At 40.5% G+C, this 27,728-nt stretch overlaps 1 protein-coding gene across 5 annotated transcripts in view; it reads left to right on the plus strand.

Moving 5' to 3' along the window:
- robo3 (roundabout, axon guidance receptor, homolog 3 (Drosophila)) overlaps positions 1-27,728 on the plus strand; it is a 202,508-nt gene that overhangs the window by 75,800 nt on the left and 98,980 nt on the right. The window contains exon 1 of one of the 5 annotated variants that reach the window (XM_055017393.1): positions 14,947-15,556. The exons of the other annotated variants lie outside the window; for them this stretch is intronic. Coding sequence (XP_054873368.1) covers positions 15,490-15,556 — 67 coding nt within the window. The 5' untranslated portion in view covers positions 14,947-15,489. Of the gene's footprint in view, positions 1-14,946; positions 15,557-27,728 lie in introns of those variants that run through there. 5 annotated transcript variants of the gene reach the window in all.

The following is a 27,728-nucleotide window of genomic DNA, read 5'->3' on the forward strand; positions in this document are numbered from 1 at the left end:
TTTCCTCTGTCTACTACATTCACAGATAACTGAAAACTCAAAGTGCAATTATCGTGATTATATTCACAATTTCAAGACTTTTTGTGAACTCAAGCACTTTCAATGTCTTGACAAGTGGTCTATTGTGGAATGGCTACACAATCGCTACCAGGACTGTCATAGCTAACGTTAGCTCTGGTGCTCGCAGCAACATGTTCTGCATTGAAGTTATACCGTTGGTGACAGGAAAACTCTTTGTTGCACAATTTGCACATAACCAACAAGCTCAATGCAATTTCATCTTCCATCACTGTTCACTAAAATTTCTTGTCACTGATTCACTCAGTGTGTCCTGTGCATCTTCTTTGCAGCTGGCAAACAGGCTTTAGGTTCATTACCGTCACCTGCTGGGCAGGACTGTGTTCACCAGTGTTACCGGTGAACCAGAAATTAGGGAACTGAGAAAGGTGTTACGTTATTTTTTCTGTAATTAATTACTAGACATTAAGGCGTTGAAGTCTCAGCCCTGATAGATAGATAGATAGATAGATAGATAGATAGATAGATAGATAGATAGATAGATAGATAGATAGATAGATAGATAGATAGATAGATAGATAGATAGATAGATAGATAGATAGATAGATAGATAGATAGATGTCCATCCATTATTTGTACACCGCTTAATCCTCATTAGAGTCTTTGAATGTCTGCAGAGGGTTTGATGATGCAGTTTACTTCACATGGACATGCCCACGTGGAAAACATGTGAATTGGCCTTTAAATAATAGTAAGCTAGCATGCTGCTGGTACCACCTCACAGCAAGAAGATTCTGCATTCAAACTTGCTGATTGGGTGGGGCCCTTCTGTGTGGATCTCGTATGTTCTCCTAGTGCATATGTGGGTTTTTTGCAGATGCTTTGACTTCCTCTCACAGCACAAAAACATACATGGTAGATTAATTAGCGAAATTTTGCCATAGATGTGAGTATGCATGGTTGTTTATCTGTTAGCCCTGTGATGGACAGGTGAGCTGTGCAGGGCGTCCCCTGCCTTCGCCATAAGCCTGCTGGGTTAGGGCTCCACCCTCCTGTGGCCCTCTACAGGATATGGTGGATATAGCTAATGAGTAAATGGATTGATTGAGAAGTAGTAGGATGAAAACCAGCTGAGTTTGTACCATGTTGTGTAGGAAAGGCCCTATGTACTTGAAAGCACACTGTATACAGGACACCTGATATGCCATCTGAATCAGTTTTGTACTGACATTCAGCCACTGATGTTCACTTGTTGTATGGTACATTTTGGAGAACTGTAACTCTGAAAATCCTTGAGAGAATAACGGTTGTACTCTCAACGCTGCATGAATGTTGAAGTGGATGTGATTGCTCGCATTAAGTCTTAGATTCTTCAGAGGTTTAGATTCCTTCTTCCAACTCTCAGGCATACAAGGAGAATTTTCTCAACACACCTGATACTGGTACAATGTAAAGAAATACCCTTTCAGCAAATGACAGCGATATTGGAAGCAGTCAGTACTGCACTGTATATTGCCATCTCCCATTAATATGAGAACATATCTGCTGTAAGTGTTTTATCAGATCAATTTTCAATACTTACAAATGAGCTAGCTGTGTATTTCCACCGTATAATTACGTTTCCTTTCCAATTTGCCAGACACAACAGCTCTGTCTTGGAAATATAATGGGCTATTTTGCATCAAACACAGCTAAAGCAATAACGGAATATTAGCTTACCTCTCAGCAGGAGTCCAATGAGATGGAGGTCAAATTCAATGCAGGAGACAAAGCTTCTGGCATTTTCAGTTTGCAATCAATGTGAGAAACATTGTCTGATCTGAGTGTGTGTGTGATAATTGCTCCCTGGAAGAGGATATGATGAAACAACGGTATGAAATGGGGAATTACATCAGGATCCAGTCTCCTTTCTGATTTCAGTCTCAGATCCTCTTTAATTCTTTCATGCTGCTTTCTCGTCACATCCTGTGAATGTCAGTAAACTTTTCTCAGATCCCTTGATTGGTAAACAGACCTCACATTTCATTTGTTAAGAATCAGGCTTACATGACAAAGATGTACATGAAAAATCTCAACAGGAAATGAAATAAGTAAAATTGACAGATGGAAATCCATACATGTTAACGGCTCAATGCTCTTCTCTTATTCTTGCCAGTGACATCCCATGTATCCCTACTGAAAACAACAGCAAAACTAACGGCTAGGCTTGAATGGCTCCTGTCACACACCGTAATAGCCGGTAAGAAAGGCCAGGGCTGGATGTTGATGCCAAGTCAGAGCTGGAATGGAGTCGGAGCAGTTTGTCTGTGCAGTCAAGACAATTTTTTTTTCAGACTCTCCGGCAGCTTTGTGTGTGTTGGAGGGAGGGCTGTAATTGCTGCTGCTATTCCACCTTCACCACTGCCCCCTCCTTTCCCGAGACCCGGTGCAGACTGGGAGAATTGGAAGAGTCATTTAATCTCAGAGGAAACGAACGGATGGGAGCTCTGTGGGGTGGGGAAGCAAAGGAGGCTAAATTACAGAGCAGCACGGTGTGGCAACCGGCTGTGCGCTCTGACCCTCTGTCCTGACACCACTTGGAGCCTGAGAAGAAGGCTGTTTCAAACAAGGTGCACATCTTCTGCCAAAAACAACAGCAAGTGGAAACGATAACCTGACATTCTGCACAATATCATGCAATCCAATACTAGAACCACACAATAAATACTACCTTTCTTAAGGTTATATCACTCACCGATGAACAACAAGTGTGGCACAGTTTTGTTCTGTTCCATTATGTTACTATCGAGCTACTATACAGTTGTTTGTGGACAGCAAAACATCTTGCTGGCTGTGTTACCTTTGGTATGTTCTGACATCAGTTTGCGTTGTTATGCATTTCCAGCACAATACACCTGTTAACAGGGGCATGCTGTATATAGTAAACTGTTTATATAAATGGCTTGCGATTGAAAAATCATTTTCCAAAACAGAAAATCAACTTCCTATGATATTAGTTGTTATTTGTGCTGTCCACACTCTCATTCGGGATTTTGAAAGCTGCCATTTCCAACCATAAACTAGAGAGGCAGTCAGTGACCGCATTGCTCCTCCAAGGCTGTTAATTTCCCCATATAACATCGTCAGAAATGCAGCATTTTTTTGTTTTGTTTATTAGCTATCGTGATCGGAAATCACTGAATTGTGCAACCTAAATATGTAGCTGGCTGTGAGAATTGATGGGGCTCGGAAACACCTCCACAATTTAATCAGTTGTTCCTTATATCATTTCCGATAAGTCCCGATAAGTCCGCAGTAGTTAATCTGTAGTAGGATTATAGTCATGTAATCGTCAGCAGGCAGCTGATGTCGTGTTCAATCATAGTTATAGTGACGCCGTGCAATCTCGCAATGATACAGAAATCTTTAACAAATCTGTGGATCCAGACTACAAAACTCATCACTGTGAAAATCTAATCAGTTGGTCCTTGTGTCATTTCTGACTTTCCCTGAAAATGTCATCCAAATCTGTCCATTTTTGAGTAATGTTGGTAACAGACAAACCAACACCGATTGACACGTAACTGCACCGCATTCCTTGGCAGAGTGAAAACTGGCCTAGCTATGTTGGTCAAGGTGGCATGCAAGTTATAGTTTCTGGCCACAACCACACTAAATTCTAAAATGTACAATTTCACATTTGGCATCAACACTATCCTGGAGTTTGAAGACTGCTAAAATGTGTTAATATGCCGAGAGATTATTTTTGAAACATTGCCAAAACACTCGCCTGAATGGAAATTGTCTTTGTTTTTAAAATGTCATTTTATAATGACGTGGTATGTGAATATAGTCAGATGAACCATTCCTATTTCTGATGTAGAAGTGTAGTATCAATGAAAAAACTTTCCTTTTGCTTCTGACAGTAAGAATTTCAACAAGTAATACAAATTTTAAAAATAAAGTAACTCTTTTGTCATTGCCTTCTTAAATGACATCCAGAAGCATTTACTAATCTGACTCTACTTTCAGTATCAGTGCCTTGCAATACCAGTCCAAATCACAGTTTTCAAAAAAAGAAAACAAACATGAATATTGGGTAAGTTTTGATAAGGTCTAGGCATGAAGAGAATAGTTTAATTTAACGATTTCAAGACATCAGTACTGGCTGCTAAGTAGGAAACAAAGTGGTGTTTTTTTGTGCAATGGAGGAGAGAGAAAAAAATAAATAAGCCAATATTCTGAGATATAGAGTTCTGATGGCCCTGCTCTCAAAGCAATTGCGTTCACAAAAATGGAGAAATTGGAAGCTTTAAATAGGAGGAAAGGCTATGGAGGCTTTGAAGTTGCTTCTAGTTTAGAGTCAAATAGCAGCTAAAAGCACACCACAGTGTGAGCAGATACACCCTTTAAGGTTATATTACACTGCTATTAAGTCTAAAAATACAATATTGCAATTTCCTCTTCTTTTATTTTTTGTTAAACTTAAATTTACTGTATGTTGAAAACATATGTAGAAAAATAAGCATATACATTTAATTAAAAATTGTCTGAAATGGATTTAATTACACATTAGGTCGAAATAAGAGTTCTAATGTCCAATTAACTTTGTGTGAAGTGCAGTCAGCCAAAAGAAAAATAACAACAAAACCCCTAAACCTCATCAAATAGTCGTGAAGAAACTCAAAATAAGTACAAACAGCCCCAATATTGCCACAAAGAGGCCTACACCTTGCATAACAGAAGACAAGTAGCTACAGCAACTCAAAATAACCAGAAAAAGATGCAACTCAACAAAAGCAAAATGAATACAAAGATGCAAATTAAACAAAACAGAAACAAAGCAACCAAAAAGAGTGACAAAATACCTGTAAAGGCATCCAAAAAAAAAAAAGAGATGCAAAAAAGCTGCAAAAAAATGCATAACCATCACATAGAGATGAAAACATATTGGGGTATTCAGTGTGGAAAGGAGTTCTTTTACTAGTCTTTGCCCTGAAACTAATTGTCACATGGTTCAAAGATTCTTTGAGTTTGAACTTGCCACAGTCTGTTTGTGGCTCAGTGTCTTTTGTTTCTTCATATAATCCCAAACTGACTCCATGATACTGAGATCAGGATTCTGAGGGGGAAGAACCATCTGTTGCAGGACTCATTGTTCTTCTTGTGGCTAAAGATAATTTATTATGTCTCTGGCTGATAGTACTATGAATTTGAAAATAGAAAGCATACAATAATATTGTACAAAAAAAGTAAATGGGAGATGAACAGTGGTCCCCTGTGTCAAATAATGACATTTTGTTGATCCATCCATCCACCCCGACTTTCCATGAACATTGTGCTTCTATTAGGACTCAGATGTTATTATTGATTACGTTATGTGACGATCAGTGTAGAAATGGACTAACGGATTTGGATGAAATTTTCAGAGAAGGTCAGAAATGAAACAAGGACCAAGTGATAAGATTTTGGCAGTGATGCGGCTAATAGTCTGGATCCATGGATTTGTTAAAGATTTCTGTATCATTGAGAGATTGAGGCACAGTGTCACAGCTGATATGACTGAGCAACCTTGACGGAGTACTGCGCTCTCTGAGTGCTTTTCTTGTTTTTATGAAATCAGAATCATATTTTTTAATAATATCTTTATTACTGGCTGCACAGTGGCTTGGTGGTTAGCACTTTCACCTTGTAGCCAGGAGATCCTCGGTTTGCCACCAGGCCTTCCCGGGATCTTTCTGCATGGAGTTTGCATGTTCTCCCTGTGCATGTATGGATTTTCTCTGGGTTTTCCGGCTTCCTCCCACAGTCCAAAAACATGCTGAGGTTAATTAGTGATTCTAAATTGTCCACAGGTGTGACTGTGAGTGTGATTGTTTGTCTGTATATGTAGCCCTGTGATAGACTGGTGACCTGTCCAGGGTGTCCCCTGCCTTCACCCTAAGTCAGCTGGGATAGATTGCAGCCCCTCCATGACCCTAATGAGGATTAAGCGGATGGATAGATCTCTGTTGCATAAAGATTTTGTTTTGGAGCCTTTCTTGAACTGATTATAGTGTTTTCCGTGCAAGGACAGTCTCCTTTCTATTTACATCAGAATTTACTTGATAGATATATGTGTACGTACAGCACATTGTTTTAAAAGTCAGTAACAGCGACGTGTTTGTGTGGTGAGAGCAAACCTAAAATAAACAAGATGATGTAGAGATCATTTTATAAATGGTAAGATGTATGATTACAGACTTCTAGTGGAAGGATTTCTCCCCTGATGAATGCTGGTGCCTCGGCAGAGGCGACATGTCTGTCAAAGTACCGCTGGTGTCCAGAGCAATCAGTAGCTCAGAAATGAAAACTATGTGAAGCACATGCCATCTGTGTTACTGCAGCCATCTCAGTTCCCAAAGCCATTCCCAAAGATCAATTAATGGAGAGCATGGAGTGTAATGTATTCCAAGGTGCACTGAAGCTCCTAAGGCTCAGTGCCAATAAAAATATTCAGGACTCATTCATGTCCTTATCATCTTGCAAGCTCAAAAGACAGTCAAGTTATAAATTGTAAAAGTGCAGTGAAACATTGGGTATAACTATTTTTATCAGCCATTTTAGTCCTCTGTCTTAACCCGTTTCAGTTATTGGCAACCCACTCAAATGCCAGTCTTCAGAGAGACATCCATATAGCCTTTGGTGTGCCTGCCAAACCTAATCCCCACTCATTACAAAATACAATCAGTTTATGAAACCAGTTGAATTTTAAAACCCCAGTAAATAGACAAGAGCTTAATGTCGCCTTTGACACTCCAATCTGCCCTTCTCATCATTATGTGTGGTGGCAAACAGACGGGGACACCCCTGCCCGATCTGTCTTCATACACCCATATCAATTCGTAGATTTGCAGAGAGCGTTGGAGGGGTGGGGGACTCGGGGCACGTCTCGCTTCACAGCCCCAAAATTAATAGGGGGCCTCTCATTATGGAGAAATGGGAAAGACAAAGAGGTCTCTGAGAAGATGGGAGGGAGCCAGAGAGGTGGATTCTTATATAATGAGAGGAGAGGAGAGAAGGTGTGAAGGAAACGGGGAGAAAAGTAATGATAAATGTGAAAGAGAGCTCCAGTCTGAATTGCAGTCCACTGGATCTCTCACTCACATTTCCTTTTGCTCATACTGCCGACTGAATTCAAGCTATGAGAAACCGGCCAAAGAAACAGGAAATTAGTTGCCACCTTAATAGCTGCACTGCTGTACTGCCTCCCCCTCTTATTTTCTTCCTCATTTTTCCCCTCCATCCCTCAGGGAGGTTGGGTAACAGCCAATCTCATTGAAAGGCAGATCAATAAAGAGATATATTGTCATCTCAGAGCGCCACCCTCTTAATCAATTAATCTATAATAAGATCCATTCACAGGAGCCTCTTAAAGGGCCCGTTCTCCCATTACCAGGAATGGGTCAGAAAAGGTGCAGACGTATGGGGTCTCATTACTAATAATGGAGGAAAAAGCTGGACTGGGTTCAAACGTGTAGCTAGAGATACAGGTGATATGAATTTAATGGCATCTCATGCAAACAGTGCTTATGTATTTCACAGAGAATAGGTCAGCCTACCAAGAGTACAAGCAATAGTCTTAATGAGTTATTATCCATGCTCTGCTGCATCATCAGATATGGGGACACATCCATTAGGCCACATATAATTCTTCAACTGTACAGGGTGCTTAATGCACAGTATGCTGTTGATTCTATCTTAATAATTAGTTTTTTTTTCTTCAAGCTGTGGCAATGGTGTTGCAGTGGCTATAACAACTTGAGAAACGCTCTATCACAGTAATCCATGTGGGGATTGTAAAGGTATTAAACAGTGTCTAAGGTGTAATTTATAGCTCAAGGTTGGTGCCACGAAAGAAAATATGTTAAGCATTTGCGCATTTTATTGTGTGTCCTTAATAGATGAATTTGCAAAGACTAATCTTTAGCATCAACAGTCGTGGGAGCACAAATCTGTGAGACTGCCGCCCCCCTTAACTTTATCAGCTCTAATCGTAAGCATGCAAAATTACCTCTTGCAAACTCCCAACAATATCAGAGCTGCCATCGCTGTTGTTGATACATGTTAATGGGGATTTATAGCCAGGAAGGAAATGTTTCTGGTAAAGGATGTCGGTCATTTGTTTGTAGGCAGAACAGTACATCATTTTATATGGTGTTTTAAGGACAGATAATCTTGTGTGAGTTGCTTCAGTGAACAAGATTGTTTTGTGAGGTTTGAGGCTGTATTTTATAAAATGGGCTGGCATGAGGGTCATTCCAGAATTGGAGGAAATTTTATGTCCCATCCATCAAATTTCAAATAATCCACGTACAAAATACTAAAGCATGCAGTTGTTATATAAAAGTACTTGTCCTGAGACCAAATCTAAAAATACTAGGAGAAAAAATGATTGTTTTAAAATATTATTTCAAATACCAAATAAGTCTGGAGTTTCCCCTAAAATGCCATTTTTCTCTTGTCCCACCCCCCTGATGACCAAATCGAATCTCAAATAAAACAGTTAAAATGAAACCTAAACCTCCTTTTATGGTATTATTTTATTCACTGATGTCTCTTGTAATTGTGGGAGCATTTTTTTAAAAAAATCAACATAATATTTTAAATAATAATTATTATGCATGGAACATGTGTCCCACAACAACCCTGTCAGTATAACCTTTTCAGCTGGTACAAGAAGAAGAAAACAGTGAATCAAGTGATACGCAGGAATTAACATCATCAAACAGTTTTCCAAAAGAATGATTAGAGCAAAGCTATGTCCTCCCTTCTATTTTTCATATTTTCATAACATTGTCAGCCTTGATTGAATGTCTCACTCTACCTCATGCAACCCTGTTATGCATATTATCAGGATAAGACTAATTATTTTTACTTTTTTCTTTACTTTTTACATCAGTAAGTTTGTCCTCTTGGTCAGCAGTAACAGCTAAACATCTAGCTTCTACTCCTGAGAAAGAAGCTAACATTAGCATGGATTAGCAACCCTGTTACTGTGATTAGAGCAGGGTTAGCAAGCAACAAATTAAATATGGAATAAAAAGTGGTACCATTGATGTGTAAGCTGATCCAATCAAGCCTTTGACAATTTATTACCTATTATTGATGAATATGGAGCAGAACATTGTAAAAGAGAAGGATTGTTTTTCACAAATTTTGAAATCCAAATGTACTCCAATTCTGGAATGACCCTTATGCACCTAATATCATTTCAGTCAATTCTACATTTTAAAAAAGCATTGACAACGTTTTTCTGTTCTGCACACGAGTATGTTTCTTGGCCAAGGGCTCTATATGCTACAGCACCTTTTGCTCAGTCTGTGATGTGTGTCACTAAAAAGACATAACAGAAATAAAAGAGGCTATTTTTAACCCTCCAAGAAAGAACAACTTAATCATGTCCATTTCCATTAAATGAACCCCTCCAAGGTCACGTATTATTCCATCCTCAGAGGTGAAAAGGTGAAACACATCTATATATTTTCAAAACTGAGTCTGGAAGCTGCTGTAACCACAGCATGTTTTGAAAACACAAATCTTCTATGCTGTTAAGCGCGAGACGTGATGGAGCAATCGTACTGGGACTTCTGCATGAGGAGCGTTAGAAAAGAGAAAATGACGATGCAGCTATACAAAATGAGGACAGTCTCATCTGAAATTAATAACGCTTTTGCTTTCACTCGCTTTCCTTCTTTTATTGTTTTGGAGCTGAAATGCAAAGTGAGATGTGTGTAATAAGTCCAAATGGCATTCTGAGTTGCTCATTTGGTCTCCTTCACAATTGAAGTTTGATTTCTGTGGGAAAAAAGTGGGCACTTGATATTTCTATTTCTTTTTATGAAGGCATTTAATCAACTCTAAACAGTGTGGAATAATGAAATTGCTTGTCGTGGCAGCACAGCCTCAGCAAAGAGGAGTAAACAATCCAGAGGTCAGGCATACATCATAGTCTCAATTCACTTAAAGTCATTAGTTTATTTATGAGAACAGACTCAGTTGCCCAATGCATTATGAAAAGAACATGAGTTTTTGCAGAAAATGTTGAGGCATATATCTTGAGCTTGGCTTGTTTCATTATGAATTTTAACTGCCCCAGTAGATCTGTAGTAAGTAACAGAGTTCATTGTTGAAGGTTTCATTGTATCTATCAGCGGGTAAAGCTTTCAGTCACCAGTATTCTAGTCATTATTTCGGCAAAAATGTAATCTCCTTACTTTTCAGATATGGAATAGCTAAGCTTGATTTATTTTTAGTACATTTCATAGACTTTGGTTAAACACTGAAATATCACAGACGAGTCCAGAGCGAGAGAAATAAAAACTCTGACCACCCAGACCTTTCCTGTTAATTAAACTCCTTAGAGGTTGTCTTGTCCTGTGCTTCCAGGAATTTTTTTAAAGCTGGTATTTCCCGAAAGCTGACTCTGAAGGCCTTTACAATACTTTAAATGGATTGCAAAAATCGCATCATAAAACAAGCCTTTGTGTGTGGAGAGGGCATAATTCTATGATCTATGGCTCAGCTGCAAGTGTGCTGCACAGCACCAATCCACAGTGATGAGCTGTCGTTGTAATTCAGTACCTAATGTGGATAATTAGTCTAAATTCATGGAGTGTTTGATTCCACTGACAGCTACGCCAAATGTTTGACGAAGGCACCAAAGTAGCAGCATCAGTCACAGACGAACGGAAATGCATTTAGTGGAGGGCCTCATCATGTTTTATTCAATCACAGAGCAATGCTCAATTAATCAGTTTCTGCAATTAAATTAAACATGTACATGCATAAAACATGAAAGAAATTGTAGGGATGTTTAAGTGCTGCTTGGTTCTCAGTACTCCTGTGAACCAAAAAGAGAGAATTTATTTTCAGCCCTCCATAACAGGCTGTGTTACTTTAGTGATATGAAATTATTTCCCTTTCGCCCAGTGCTGAGAACACTGCGAGGCAGAATGTGTTGAAGCTCGTCTTAGTATGCACTGCTTGATGCATACCACCATCCAATGCATTTCTATAAATGTCAAGAGCTGTGTGTTTACTAGGTCTGTCTGACCCCTAATATTTATTCAGCTCAATAGCACTCCACCCAATCATTCCTTATTGCTTCATTGCAGAATTGTGGCTCTTGCTATGTCAAGTCTCATTGGCTGCAGTTTGCCGTATCTCCTGGCACATGTAATATTGCTTCTCGCTTTCCATCAAGTGCAGGCAAAGTCTGTGCTCAGATAAATAGTGACATTTTGCAGGGGTGTGTGGGGTTTGTTTGTATCTCTTGAGCCTGAGTCATTTCCATTGCCTGATTTGTATACATAGCACCAGAGTCGGTACGATCAAAGGTCTTTCACATGTAAGATAAATTTGCATTTGGTCTCACACCACTGCCAACATAATTTATGCCTCTCTGGTAAGATAACAGCTTTGAGATAAATGTTGGCATTTGCACCACATTGAATATTGTGACTTCAATGAAAAAAGGATTGTTTCTAAATTGATTCAAATGGAATCATTACAGCAATATATTAACATCACCACTTCAAATGGTTCAAGGATACAAAATGCTTTAACAGACTTTGATGATGGTAATAGTTTGTCTCACCCTTTATGCTTTGGGAAGATGTTACCCGTTAAAGTTGGAAAACTGTTAAAATTACCACAAGGGTGATGTAAATACACTGCCTGTCCAAATAAAAAGTTGCACACTCTAATATTTTGTTGGATTGCCTTTAGCTTTGAGAATGGCACTCATTCACTGTGGCATTATTTATTATTATTAATCAGTTTATTTAAAAAGGGACCATGAACATTATTTGGATAAGCTTTTGCAATTTCACAGTATTTATTTCTGTCCAGAGTTGGATTAATTTTCTGCCAAGATCTTGTATTGATGATGGGAGAGTCGGACTGCTCCAAGTCTTCTCCAGCACATCATGCTCCCTGAACCATTCATTCACGATGAGAGCCCCATGAATCCTGACATTGTTATCTCGGAATATGCCCGTGCCTTGAGGGAAGAATAACTCCATTGATGGAAAGACCTGGTCATTCAGTATATTCAGGTAATCAGCTCACCTCATTCTTTGGGCACATAACGTTACTGAACCTGGACCTGACCAATTGCAGCAGCCACAGATCATAGCACTGCCTTCACAGGCTTGCACGGTAGGCACTAGGCATGATGAGTGCAACACTTCATACATCTCTCTTCTTACTGTGATGCGCCCATCACATTGGAACAGGGTAAATCTGGAGCCATTAGATCACATGACCTTCTTTCAGTGCTCCAGACTCCAATCTTTATGCTCCATAGCAAATTGAAGCCCTTTTTTTCATTTAGCCTCAATGGTCAGTGGTTTTCTTAGAGCTATGCAGCCGTTTAGTCCCAGTCCATTGAGTTCTCTTCACATTGCGCATGTGGAAATGCTCTTACTTTCACTATTAAACATAGCTGTGATTTCGACTGTTGATCTCCTATGATATGATTTCACTAAATGTTTAAATGATCTCCAATCATGATCATCCAACAGTTTGTTCCAACCTTTATGTCTTCCTCTAAGATGATGGTTCACTACTATCCTACCAGGTTTTAGTAATGTGTTGGATGGTTCTTAACCCGATTTTAGTAGTTTCAGACATCTCCTTAGTTTTTTTCTTTGCTTGATGCAGGCCCCTTCTGAGACAGATTAACATCCTTTCCATGACCACAGGACATGTCTTCCTACATGGTTGTGTAAGAAGTGAGAAGCTCCTCACTGCATCAGCTAGGGTTAAGTAAGTTGTTGCAGCTGAAACATCTTCATCACCGCAGTAATGATCCAATGGAAGGCTCTTACCTATTTGTTTAGTTCAATCCAGGTATCGACTTTCCTTTTGGACAGGCAGTGTATATGGCGAAACTTAAACCAAGAAATAAAATCATGTCCAACATAAAATAATCACTGCAACATTAGAACCTCCTTGGTCTCCCTGGTGGTACCAAAACAGCTCAGTTGTATTGAAACCTGGACTCCATTGGCCTCTAAAGTGGTAATGTGTTATCAGCCACCAATTCATTAGCAAGGGTTTCTTTAAATATTAGGACTTGTTTTCCAGGTACATATGGAGAATTTGGAGGCCAAGTCTACACCGTAAACTCTTCATGTTCCATGTCATGTTTCTCCATTCCTTACTGAAGCATTTTTGCAGTGTGGCCGGGATCATTATCCAGGTGAGAGAGGTCACTTCCATTAAGGAATGCAGCTGCCATGAGGTGGTGTACATGGTCTGCAACAACGTTTACTGAAGTGCTACATGTCAAAATAACATCCATGAATGCAGGTGCCAAAATTTCCCAGCAGAACATTACCCTGAGCATCACACTGCTTCCACCAGTTGCATTTTTCCCATAGTGCATCATGATGCCATCTCTTCCCCACTTAAATGGTGCGCAGACACCTGGCCATCCACATGATGTAAAAGGAAGCACAATTCATCAGACCTGGCCACCTTCTTCCATTGCTCATTGGTCCAGGTCTGGTGCTCACATTTAATTTTCTGTCTGCATCTACACAGCCCCACTGAGCCCACCCACTAAGCTGTGATGTTCTGTGTGTCCTGACGCCCTTCTGCCATAGTAACATGTAGCATGAAGGTTTTCAGAATTGTGTGCTACAGTGGCTCTTCTTTGGGATCTGACCCCAGGGACCAGCACTCACTCCCCATGCACATCAATGTCTGGTTTATATTTGTATGCTTCCTTGGACCACTTTTAGTGTGTATATGTATTTTGATATGTCAGTTGCTATTTGGTCCTGGACTAAGTCTGTCAAATCTGTATTATGCACATTTTTCCTGCTTCCAACACATCAACATTAGGATCTGGCTTTTCAGTCGCTGTCTGTTATAATCCTACCTTGACAGGTGCCATTGCAACAGGACAATCAATGTTATTCTTGTCAGTGGTTTTATTGTTGTAGCTGTTATTGTGTATATTGATGTCTATTTGATTAAAATTACAGTTGACAACAATCATTGACATAAGGAATAATTACAATAAATATAGTTACAGTGCGTGGATGTGGTCCAACCTAAAGAACAACTGTAATGACCTGAGACCTGAAATATATAGGTTATATTCAGCTTAAATTAAACACTACTTTTATATAAAATTTATTTAAATAAATTACCCAGATAACTAGGTGCTTTTGTAAACATATTTATTTATTTAGAAAACATAGGAAAAGCATGACAGGTTTCAGGGGGACGGTCCTTCAGTGACTCCCACATCATGTGCGTTGTTATTGAGTGCAGTGGCCCTTTAAGAGACAGGCGCTGGGATGGTTAAGTTAGACAGAATCAAGCAAGAACTCACCGGAAGCTTAGTGAGTGTACCTTCAACATAACACAGTAGGCTATAACAGTCACAAAACAGAAAATAAACCGAATTACAAAAAGTGGAATTATAAGAAAAATCCCCCACAGTACATGCGCAAATGATCATACTGCATTAATAGATAAATGTAATTAATCACTCAGCAAATATAGATTGTAATGTGCATTAAATCAGGAAATTTACAACAAACAGGATTATTAAAAAATCACACTGGCCTATGGGGATGTGGAAAGTGAATGGTAGCATATTAAATCCTGGTAAGCTGGAATCAAGTTTAAGAATTTGTGCTCTTTGCCTGACCGCAACCTGTTATGGAGATGTGACGCACTAATAAATAAAAATACAGCTGTGTCTGCAACTATCACGAGCACGAACTTTTAAACGTGTTGCTTGTTTTACAAATAGGCCTCAGGCATCGCAGTGCGTTGTTTTAGTTTGGTTTTATTTTGAAAGGATAACCAGAAACCCTTCATCTTAGTATGGCTGCCTTGACCGGTGCCGTGTTTTGGCTCTGGGACCGTGTTGTTGTGGGGAGAGGATGTGGGAGTCATCCAGTCCTAGTGGCGGAGCGGAGCGGAGGGAAAGGAGCGCAGCTGCCGGAGGAACAGACGAAGCTGGAAGTTTAACAGAGTCAACTTCTCCCCCTGTAGCGATGACTTACAGCACTTCGGGACTGTTTCGCTGCGAGAGGACTTCTCTCTGAAGATTTCTCCTCGGTGATATTCGCGTAAGAGGCGGGAGAGGACGGGACTCGGTGACCGGGTGCTGCTCGCCTCTCACAGCCGCCGCTCCGCTCATCACCTGCGGCTCGCGTTTTACGGACTGTCCGTGGGTTTAGACTTTTGGAGCCGGTGGTGGGTGAAGGAAAAAAGAAAAAAAGAAGTTCCTGTGAGGGATGTTTGAACTTGTGGGTGAACTGTCCAGCTGCTGAGATGCTGCCTGTGGAGTTGGCTGCTGGTTGCAGAGATTTCATCCCATAGACTGGAGCTTCTTCCCACGTCTGTCTGGATATATGAGCGCTGCTGGACAGACAAACTGCATGCTGTGAAGACTGTGAGCAGCCTTATGAACAATCCGAGTGTATGATGGAGTACCGTTCGACTCTGGTTCCCCTGCTGGTTTTATTTGCACTCAGAACTTTGGCATATGGTAAGTTTAAATTGGCTGGTTGTTGTGGCTTTGCCCAGATGGAGCCTTTATGGTCCCCAAAACTAGAGCTCACAGACTCTGATGGAGGTCCCTCAGGACAAAAAAAAAATGAGAAGCACTTGTAATTTTACTCGTGCAAAAGTTACGCCTTAACATATAGCTATCAATCAGTGGATCCTTCAGGAACCCATTTGTACACAAGTGAGTAATCCCCCCTGGATGATGTCATTTAAAAGGCCACTTAAACCAGTCCACATTAGAGTAGCCCATATGCAGCTTTACTGTGTGTCTTGCCCAAGGGACGCCGGGTTCACACCAGCATCTGCTCCCCACAGAAATCCCACTTTGTTGTGCTCATTTATCTCTATTATAAGGCCCATTAGGTGAAGACATATCATGGGCACCAAGCAACTGTGAAACAAGAACAGTTTCTGTTTGCTGACGCAGTGAACTGTGCAGGAGGGTTGGGAGTTTGATTTCCCTTCCTGGACGGCGGTGCTGAAAAATGTATGATTTCTTGGTACGATGATGAGTTTTGGATAAAAGCCTTCCCCAGATGCTGCATGTTAGATGTTACTCTGCTCTTCTGCTTCCATCTGGTCTCACTCTTGTGTCTTGTGTTGTGTAGATCTACTGTAGTTGTGTGGCACTGAACAGAGACACAAACATACAATACAAGGAGTTTTGGTTAATAAACAGCTATTCTGTAGTACACCGCTTAGTTTCTTTGGGTTTAGCATTTCTTGAATCCTTAGATATATATACACTACTGTTCAAAAGTTTGGGGTCACTCAGAAATGTCCTTATTTTTGAAAGAAAAACATTGTTTTTAACGAAGATAACATTAAATGAATCAGAAGCCCATTTCCAGCAACCATCACTCCTGTGTTCTAATGCTACATTGTGTTAGCTAATGGTGTTGAAAGGCTAATTGATGATTAGAAAACCCTTGTGCAATTATGTTAACACATGAATAAAAGTGTGCGTTTTCATGGCAAACATGAAATTGTCTGGGTGACCCCAAACTTTTGAACGGTAATGTATGCCCAAAGCAGTGTATTGTGTTTTGCTGTTTAATTGCTTTTTAAAAATGACTTTATATTCAAAGATATGCACACACTGCTTTTCATTTTCAGCTTCATGAAGAGAAATTTACCACCACTTATGGGCATCATCAGCCCGTGTCTGACTCTTTCTGGCAGACTGAGATACCTCTAGGATGATGAAGACCTGCTTAAATGAGACTGGATGCTGGCTCCTCAGATCCTCCATCAGTCACACGTGTACAGCTGTTAAATTACTACCAGTTAGCCACAGGCTCTTTGTCAACATACCTCCTCCTTTGTGCTCAACACAGAAACACCTCCGACTGTGATGTACAAAAGCATTTTTTTTTTGACACAAGTGGGATGATATAGTTTGTGACAGTGTGATGTCTTTGGGCCCGGCCCTGCTGCTGAGGCTCCCTTTTACAAGCCTGTAAACACTGGCTATGAACCGGGAGCATATGAACTCAGCATCTGTGAAAGTGTTCCTTCAGTGACTCCAGATGCTCCTCTGGGACTACAAAGGCTGGATTAAAGCTACTTATTTTCACTTTAGCAAAACACACAGTGATTTAAAAAAAAAAGACCTGTACTGTTTTTAGCCGAGACTTTCATCTCAATCATTGAAATTTACATTTAAATGCTTGTTTCTGTCACATTCTGACATCGTTACGCAGAGTTGCATAGATTAAAGGGAGAAGAAATCAGCACAGATATGTTGGGAAAATAAATGTGATAGAATTAGCTTCATAGCATGAGATAAGAACAGTCATCGTACTCATCTTCCCTTTCCTTTTCACATTTGACTGGCCCACGGAGCCAGAGTCACATTTCAGGGATCTGTCTTCAGACTGTTTGGTCAGTAAGGTGACACTGGAGTCTGCCAGTCATCTCTGGCCCCATCAGTCAACACAGTCAACGGGCCATGTGTTTGCCATGCACTTTATTGAAGTGACTTCCAGGCAGCGGTTGAAAACAGCTGCCTTGTTGTCTCGTGAATGTCCCCAAACAGACAAGTTACCAGATCAAATAGCCCACACCAAACCCCAATACCCACACTGTAATTACAGTCTGAGCACACAACTCCATTTCCTTTAGGGAGGGAAGTGCTGTGGGGTGTAATGTGGCTGGAATGGCACAATTACCAAGACGTGTGATTGTTTAAAGTCTTTTCTTCTGTTACTGGTGGTCTGTGTTTGCACATGAGGCATTTCAGACATGCTGTCATTTCCACTGACTGAGAGTGGAGTAGGCTGGTGAGCTTTAGTGGACAGGTCAAGGACAGATTGACTGGAGTTATAGCTGATGCTCAGATTATAGTATTATAGTATAGAGACATTCCATATGTTAGAAAGCACTTTTTTTCTGAAAACTGTTGACAGTGAGTTTTATGGAACAGACAGTGGCTGTGTTTGAAGCCACCTACTATACTAGCAGTAGTTATGTAGTATGCAAAAAAAAAAACAGCAAAATCTGCAGTGTGGATCAAAGCTGTCTACTTCGCTGGGCTGGAACATTCCCAACACCAGCTTCTAGGGCTTCCTTACAACTTTGCAAACATTACACAGCGACAGACTTTTTTGCCAACAGAAGAATTTTTGGCTGCCTTGAACTGTATACTGTAATTTAATAATAATAACGAAAGGCCACAGTATAATTTCATGTTTTTGTTCCATTAATTTAATTACATTTATTATCATTGCCACTGTTGTTATTGTATGTGTTAAAGGACACAGAACATATTGGATCGTTTTTGATGTATTTTACTGAAATTATAAAATACTCACAATGTGGCCGAACCAGCGCGTCATTGAAATGGGAAATGGAAAAAAACATCAGTCAGTAGGTTTCATTACAGGCACCAGGTTTGATTGAAACAAGGATGACATTGTGCTTTCCAAAACCAGAAAACGGCTAAATTGCATACTGAAAAATAACAGGATTTAACAGCTCCATACTGCATATTACTATAAAACGCAGTGCGCACTGTGCAGTACATACTATATACTACGTTAGGCGGTTTTAAATCCAGTCAGTGTTCTTAGAAAGAGACACCTCCATTTTATTTAGGTGGTAATTATAGAAGCCAAAGCTAATTATCCACATTACAAAGGGTTAACGCTGCTGTAGCTTGTTATTTATCTCAGTCTTACAATCAGTGAGGATGGCTCATAACAGCACAGCAACATATAGAAGCTCAGAAGCTTTGCGATTGGCATATTGACAACATGTCTGCTTTTTATTGCAGAGAGAAAAAAAGCCACATAGAAACCTTTGTAGTCATTTTTGAGAACAAACGGGCACTCACACACTGAGACTACCTTCCTCCTCCCCCACCTGCGTGCCCATCTGTTCCTTACAGATCAATTAGGCTGTCAATAGCTTTGGTATGATACATTGAAATGAGCCACGGTATACCTCCTGAAAAGCATTCAAGGTAAAAGAGAATCTCAATTTACACCGACTGAAAAACAACACTCAAAAGTCCGGGCAAGGAACTAAACATCCTCTTCCTGTCATCTCAGAATCAGCAGCGTTAATCACGCGCTGAAATTGCTGTTTGAAGCTTAGTTGCCTATTTCTGCCTTTTTTTTCCCAGGCCTGCTAAATTTAGAAGTTAGAAATAAATTGTCAAAAAAACTGGGAGTTGAGCTGAATTTCTGTGTGCCTCTAACTGAACAGGCACTCATCGTGTATACCCGTGATAATAGGATTTTACATTCTCAAATATTCATTACGCAACAGACTGACAAGGCCTCGTGATGCATTATTAACAAGTTATTTGTGCATTCTACCATAGCAAATGAAAAAAAAAACATACATTGTCTTTTCCTTTGTAAAATGTAACTTTGGGGTGTTTTCATGGCTCCCATCTGCAAAGCAAGGACTGCTCCCCCCTCTCTTAATGGCAGTACTTAATATCTACACTACCGTTGAAAAGCTTGGCGTCACTTAGAAATGTCCTTATTTTTTTTGAATGAAGATAACATTAAATGAATCAGAAATACAGTCTAGACATTGTTAATGAGGTAAATGACTATTCTATCTGGAAACGGCTGATTTTTAATGGAATATCTCCATAGGGTCACAGAGGCCCATTTCTAGCAACCATCACTCCTGTGTTCTAATGCTACATTGTGTTAGCTAATGGTGTTGAAAGGCTAATTGATGATTAGAAAACCCTTGTGCAGCTATGTTAGCACATGAATAAAAGTGTGCGTTTTCATGGAAAATATGAAATTGCCCGGGTGACCCCAAATTTCTGAATGGTAGAGTACATCTATCTTGCACATTCCTACCAAAGAGTGCCAAAATAAACAAACGATGAGGCACTTGGACTTCTCCATCGGGGATCAAAGTAAAGGGCCTTAAACTGAGCAGGAACTCTATTTAGCAAAGGGTGCTGACAGGACAAGTCATCTCTGCCTTCTCCTTGAAGGGCTCAAGGGTGACCGCCTGAGGGGCCTGACACAATACCGCCTGAGCTTCCCACCTCGGGCTGCAGACAGATGGACGGCCCCCGACATTAGTTCCAGTGGTTTTAGGAGCGCTGACCTCCCCATTGCTGGTCATAATACTGAAATATACAGGGAGTGAGGCGAGCCACGGGCCACTGCTGTCTCACTGCAGTGCTGTCTCAGTCATGGAGCACTAGACAGCGTTGCCCTGCGAAACGGCATAATCATGTGGCATAATCCAGCTGGTAATTGGATAATACAGGTGCTGTAGGTGTTGTTTTGCATTGCATGAACAGAATCAATTTTGCTTTGGTCTCCCAGTGGAAAAAAGAAAATTTCCTGACCGTCATTGGATGAAGGATTAAGATGACTCGAAAACATCCCTGTCAAATGCTGACTGCAACAATCTGACAACTTCATCTCAGGAGAGGCGTCTCCCCGTCCTGGATCCTCTCGGCCCACAAAAATGGGACACATCCGTAATGTCTACAGCGCCTTCAAAGAGGCCTTTGGTGTCTGTTTGTGTATAAAAGAGAGATGGGGTGTAATTGGAGAATGTGTGTGTCATGATATAGATAATATCGCACCAGGGGGCTGAGCGACAGACCTATAGGGGAAGCAGTTGTGATTGTGTGTACAAAATGTAAAGCATTCTGTGGCATAATTGGGAAAAGCAACATCCATAGAACTAACACACATGGACAGAGCTTTGCAAGAGTGTGTAATTCATCACAGTTGTTAAATATTAAATCCCCCTGTAATAAATTCCAGATGTTTAGCCAGATGGGTTTCCACACAAGTGTTGTTGTACAGTATAAACACAATCTATGCACCATTAGTGTCTTACAAAAGAACTATAAATCCACTGCACAGCTACTGCAGGATGGTTTTACCTGCAACTTTTCAGTTATTACTCCTTGTGTGACGGTGTACGTTTGTTTGTCTGTCTGTCTGTCTGTTCGTAACATTACTCGAAAATGGACCGATGGATTTGGATGAAATTTTTAGAAAGGTCAGAAATGACACAAGGACCACCTGATTAGATTTTGGCAGTGATGCAGCTTATACTCTGGATCCACAGATTTGTTAAAGATTTCTGTATCATTGTGGGATGGCAGCATGGTATCACTGTAACTATGACTACAAGTGAACACTACGTCAGCTGCCTGCTGATGATCATGATTGTGATCCTACTACAAATAGACCGCTGTGGACTTATCAGGACTTATGTGTCAAAAATGATAAAACAATTGAGCAGCCTTGGCAGAGCACTGTGTTCTCCGAGTGCTTTTCTTGTATTTTTAGATTCCTTGTTGTTTCATTTGGCGTGATTACTCATTTAGATATATTGCAACACAGAAGGGAAAATGGAATCAGCATAAGCAGTATTAAAAATTCTACACTGTCCTAGTTATATCAGTAGAAATATTTATTTACACGGCTGAACAAGTAACCGTTCAAAAATGGAAAATCCTTCTGATTTGCCAGCAGTATTTTTGCATTGTTTTTCCACAACCCCAGGAATCCCGTCTTTTGTCTCTCCTGTGTCTGACCACCTGTCTAATAATCACTGAGTCTGACTGGTGAGACAGTCCATCAGATCTTCATGTTTCCCAGTTTTTATTGTCCGACAACTTTTCCGGAGTGTAGTTTGGAGAAGCAGCAAAACTCAGCGGCAGAATCAAAAGGAAAAGCCCACGGGTATAGCTGCAGCTGTCACCTCCGTGACTTTGTTGGGTGGGTTGGATATATTTGTGAGAGTCTGACACTTGAAAGCTCGGCATGGGAAAGAGCCAAGTGATAATGGATCATTTTCAGCACTGGTGTATCAAGGTGATGCTGTACCGGAGGGATTTTGACAGCCACTGTCAGTGATTTAATAGCCAGCTTTAGAACTGACAGGGACAGCTCTTTTTGAAAAGTGACAGTCGCTGGGTACCTGTTATTTTGTGATGGGAGTGTTGATACACAAAAAGTGACTTGAGGATAGCAGCAGTTAGTGTCTCTGTGGCTATTTGTTCTCTCTAGCATCTCTGCTTGATGATTGACAGCTTTGCCTGGACGTAATAAAGAAACATTACTTACTTGACGAGGCAATTAGAGTGGCTGCTCTTCTTGTTATCTTGTTAAGTGCAACTCACCTCGGAAATTAAAAGCATTTAGAGAAGTGACAGCTGCTAGATGCGAATCCATCGCTTGCCCTGCCTAAACTTCCTCAACATCACTTTCAACACTTCACTGCCTAATTACATGTCAAAACCAGTGTTTTTTTTTGAATCTCTAACAGTATGTGAAGGGTGCATTTATCTACTTTCATGCAAATATTATCATCATAAATAAGGATTACTACAGTTACACATTCTTAGTGTTTCATACAGATTCAAGTTCATTCCCAATATGGCAGGGGTGTCACGCTCATTTTAGTTCAGGGGCCACATTCAGCGCAATTTGATCTCAAGTGGGCCGGACCAGTAAAATCATAACATAGTAATACATTACATGTTATTATATACACCTGGTCCTCGGTTTACGACGTACTCGACCTACGGCGTTTCATGGTTATGTCGTCATCTTCCATAAATTTACTGAGAAACTCTTGTTCAATTATTCCGATGTATGGCAAAGGGAAAGACGGCTTTGTTTACATTCGCCGGTTGTATGCCACATTGGATTGTGCTACATTCACTTTCTTTCATTTCTGTTGTTTTTTGGAAACGTTTTGCCCTTCATTATGGCTCCTAGGCGTAAGTCTGACTCTTTTCAATTAAAAACTGACTGTGGCCGGATTTTCAGACTAAGAACATGAGCTGGGCCGGACGTTTTTAGCAGACAGTGAGCAAAGTTAACCATTTAAAATAAACACAAACAGATCAGATAACAAACACACTGGATGTTTATAAACGTATTGCCACATCCAAAAGGACATAAACACAATAGAAGAGCAGTACTTAAACTAAACCTGTGCTGAAATACTGCTTCTTTAAATTTTACATTTCAAACACACAACTTCAACACATTTTGATAGGTAAATATAAGCACAGGTTAAGGTGCATATGAACATAAAAACTAAGTGCTGATTAGAAACACCATCTTTTGTTTTGGTCACATCTCAAAGTGCATTAAAAAGTAACTTGTTTAACAGTAACTTTTCAGAACTTGAGACATTTTTCTTCTTTTGAAATAACAAAAAACAGAGTTTGTCCCTGTCCATATTTGGTCTCATCTGAGACAGTCACAGCTTCAGTGCATATAATCAAAAAAATAAACAGTAGGCACAGTGATAGTTAGTATCCCTTTGAAACGAAATAAAGCTGACATCAAAGTGCATAATAAAGTGCAACTAAGTGAAATAACTGTCAAAACAAAATGTCTTTCTTAAATATTAAACTTCTAATAAGTGAACAGAAAATAGTCACATAAATACATAAAACTACCTTTAGTGTCTGCTACAGCACGCTGCTTTGTTGCACTTACCATGTCTCGAAGACATCTGTGGCGAGAATGTTTGACGTGTCAGACCTGTTTGATAGCAGATGTCACACTTGTCTTAACTTGATCGTCCGTTAAAACTTCATCCACGACAGCCAACATGCAGTCCTTCACAGTTTCTGAGTCTATGAACGGCCTCTTTTTCGTGGCCCTTTCCTGAGCTGTGCAGGTCCGCTTCATTGTAGTACAGCTCCGGTTGTAAGATGCAGTCAAACTCTGAATTATAGCCGCTCTCTCATGACGTCCCTCGGGAAAGTTTGTCCGAAACGCGGCATGTTTTTCCAACGTGGTGTCTTCGGACATTATAATCTTTCAGCGCTGCAAAGCACTCGTTGCAGAGTAAACGCATTGGTTTGGCGTTCGGACTTGGTGGTAAATAAATAAATACTTGTCAGTCCACGCAGGATTAAACCGTAGGTTTTCCTCGCCGATTTGTCGTTTCAGGATAGAAAAAGACATGCTGCTATTTTCGCCTGTATAGAACTGCTAATGATAACTTTTCAAACGCGTCTCCTCAACACAATGCATTGTGGGTTAGTTGCTAGGTTACGGTAAGTGTTGCATTCAATGTTTGCAATAATGTTGGAATTTTTGTAAGAACTTGTCAGTGTTACTGAAAGATGTTTTTCTGTTTTTCTCGAACCCAAGTCCCAATCACTCGGCAGTTGCTTTAGGGCCACTCGACGGTTGCTTTCGGGCCGCATGTGGCCCGCGGGCCGCTAATTGAATAGGGCTGCTTTATATACAATCGCACTGAAAGAACAGGGCTGAAACCCCCATCATCATTCATTGCTGAACCCTGAAACCTAAATTGTAGATCTGTACATGTAGATTATTTAAAATTTGACTTATGAATGGAAAATAAGCTTAGATGTCAACTCTAATAAGCAGTAGGAGAAGTAAAAACAGCCCCCACAGTTTATTTTTGCACACTGTGATTGTTTTCCTTTGAGTTGTGGACTCAGAAAGCCCCTGTCTCGACCCTCTCCTCCCTCGGAGTGGCGTATGTGATCTATGCGGTCACACAGAGAGAGCAGATAGCAGTCGACATCTATGTGCATAAGTGGATGCAGATCTAATAAGGGCCAATCTTAAGATGCCAGTATACCGCTGTGGGACCGGAAACCAGTGGCGTTTCCCCACAGCTGTGTTTGGCCACCGGTGACCAGCGCTGCACTGTGCTGGAGCCCCTTAAGGATTCCTACCCAGACATGAGTGAGGGAGCAAATACACAGTGCTTCTGTTGCTGAATGCCAGTGAACCAATAATTAGCCATCATAAGTAATCCATCCTTATTCAAGACTGTGCGGAAATGGTTTTCTATCTTAAACTTCACTCTCTTATGAAGAATCCCTGCAGCCAGTATCTATTCTTTCCTCCTTCCTCGGGTGTTTTCCCCTCTATTTCTTCTTGTCTCTTCTTGCTCTCATCACATAGAACAGTGAGTCGCCAAATACAGTTGCTGTTCTCTTGTTCTTTCAAAGCCTATCCAAAACCCCCCGTGGTGGAATCAGCAGAGAAAATCGATGCTTGTTACCGGCGGGCTGCTGGAACTGAAACTGACAACTCTTGGCAGGATCTGTGATAACTTGAAGGATGTTGGACTAGTTGTATTTAAGTTCTCAGAATTTCTGTTGCCCCTCTTGTTTGCATTCAGAGCTCTTTGTTTAAATATGAGAATAGTTTAGTTGAGTCAGCCTTCGCTTTATCGATGTTGATATTTCATGTTTTGTAGAATGGGCTGTGGAATCTCGAAGAAAGTACATTTCAAAGTCAAAGGAAACAGTTGAAATCTCCATGTGAAAAGAGACATTCTGCTGCCCTCTCAGGCCTTTTTTCTGGTGTTGGAACTAAATCAAAGCTTAATCAACTCCCAAGCCTCTCAGCCGTGTTTTACCATAAGGACATTTTTTTTTGTGTAAACATGGTCTGTTAGACTCAACTGTCTGTTCCTGTTGGACCAGGAACACACTGCTGTTTGCTGACTATCAACAGCAAGCTGCTTCTGCCTTGTCAACTTGCCCGAACATCTAGCCAAACCTCATTTCAGCTGCTTCGCCAGAGGAAGAGGCCATACTCAGAGGGAGCATGAAACAGAGTTGTTAGTGGAAAGGGCAATTTTTTTTGGAGCTGCCGTGGGAGTTTGGATCTTTTTTCTCCCAATTTGCATGATCCGCGCTTCTCGAAGAAAGGAGCAGAAAGAAGCAGCTTTAGCTCCCTACACACGGAGGTACTGCATGGCCCCGAGAGAGACGCGATAAAAACACCCAATTTCCTTTTCCCAAAGTTGACCCTACCCATTTAGAAGTTTAGCATCAACACAGACTCAATTAGGGAGGTTGTCTCTTTATGGCCAGCACTTTGTATTCTAATGCAACTGCCTCATTTTGTTGTCTCCACAGGGTCAAGGAGTAGGAGGCAGCAGAGAAAGCACTCCAGCCTGCCTCCCTCACCAATGCCAATTTACCTTTGAATGCGCATTTGCAAATCAATTCTTTTGGCTTTGGTGAAAATCGAGAGGTGGAGGAGGAGGCAACAGAGCTGTAAAACAACAAATTCTGTAAGAGGCAATCCAAGCTGCTAAAAAGAATTGCAGATGAGGGAGGAATAGGAATAGCAAAGTTGCTGAATTGTCTTTGATCGCCATCATCCGCCCTACCCCCCCTCACTCCTCTGTTCCTTCTTTAAAGATTATGACGCTCCCTCTGTTCACCAGTGGCAGGTACTTTTATTGCTGTTGTTCTGGAATTAACAGCTATGTCTTTCAAAAGTACACTGCGGAGGAGAGGATGGTTATCTGGAGTGCAGTGTGAGGGTTAGCTCAGCTTAGCCTTAATTTGAGTTGCTAAGCCAGAGCATGGTTTAATCTTTCTTCTTTGCCACAACTCACCACAGAGTGATAAGAAGTGCAGCTTTTGATGTATTACAGTATTTTGATTTATTTTCAAGTCCTTCACATCGAAATGAAAGGCATTTCTCACCCTGTCTGTGTTGGAAGACTTGATGTGGCTGAAGTGCCATCCATGTTTTATGTCCTATTCCCTGCAGGGCCAAAGTGAATCAAATATTTTGATTTTATGTGTGATGACACACACACACAGTGTTGGAATGTAGATAAGTACAGTCACTCATAGTTGTGCTTACAGTTTTTGAAGTTCTTATTTATATTTCACTTCATACTTTTCACTACTTCTACATTTATTTGACAGCTATTGCTACCAGTAGCTTTATCAAAATTTTACATCTAAACCATGTGAAATAGAGATGTAACTATCAGTTGTTTTTCATACAGAAACCTTGCTTTTGAATATTTTAGATTAAGTCGGCAGCGGCTGATTTGTAGTAGGATTACAATCATGTGATCGCTGGCAAGCAGCTGACATAGTATTCACTTGTAGTCACAGTTGCAGTGACGCCGTGCCTTTATCAATGATACAGAAATAGTGGATTCAGACTATAAGCCACATCACTGCCAAAAGCTAATCAGTTCGTCCTTGTGTCATTTCTGGCCTTCCCTGAAAATTTCATCCAACTCCGTTAATCCGTTTTTGAGTAATGTGAACAGTCAGACAAACAGACTGACAAACGTAGGCCGATAGTCACATTACTCCGCCGCATGCCTTAATAATCAAGTTCATTATCATATAATAGTATCTTGCTTTCTTGACCATACTGACATACTGTTGGTTAGTTAACATTGACTCGTAGTGGAGTATTTTTACAGTGTGGTGCAAGTAAAGGATCTGAATCCTTCCTCTACCCCAGCATGCAAAATGAGCACCCTTCCTGAATTTACTGCGTGAGTCAGACCATCATCTGATCATTTTACCATCTGTGTTTAAAAAATACTGTCTGATCCTGTTAAATGCAGCCTGGGAAAGATGCGGAGGTAAGTGTATATTTACATCCAGAGCTGTCTAGGTGCAGAAAAGGGATTTAACAGCCTGTCACCTAAAGCAAATAGCTTGTCGAGTAAAATTATGTTGAAACGACCTTTTCACAGCTCTGCCTATTTCAAATCAGAAGAGCTACACATGACAACATCCCTCAGCTACTGTACAACTTTTTCTTAAACTGCTTTCTTTTAGTTTTCATTTTGATTTTTTTTTTTTATGATGAACTGTGAAGGCCTTTCGTCTCCAACAGCGGCATCGTGAGCACATCTGTAATCACATGCTC

Source organism: Amphiprion ocellaris, chromosome 14 (genome assembly GCF_022539595.1).
Source record: "Amphiprion ocellaris isolate individual 3 ecotype Okinawa chromosome 14, ASM2253959v1, whole genome shotgun sequence".
Lineage (NCBI taxonomy): Eukaryota > Metazoa > Chordata > Actinopteri > Pomacentridae > Amphiprion > Amphiprion ocellaris.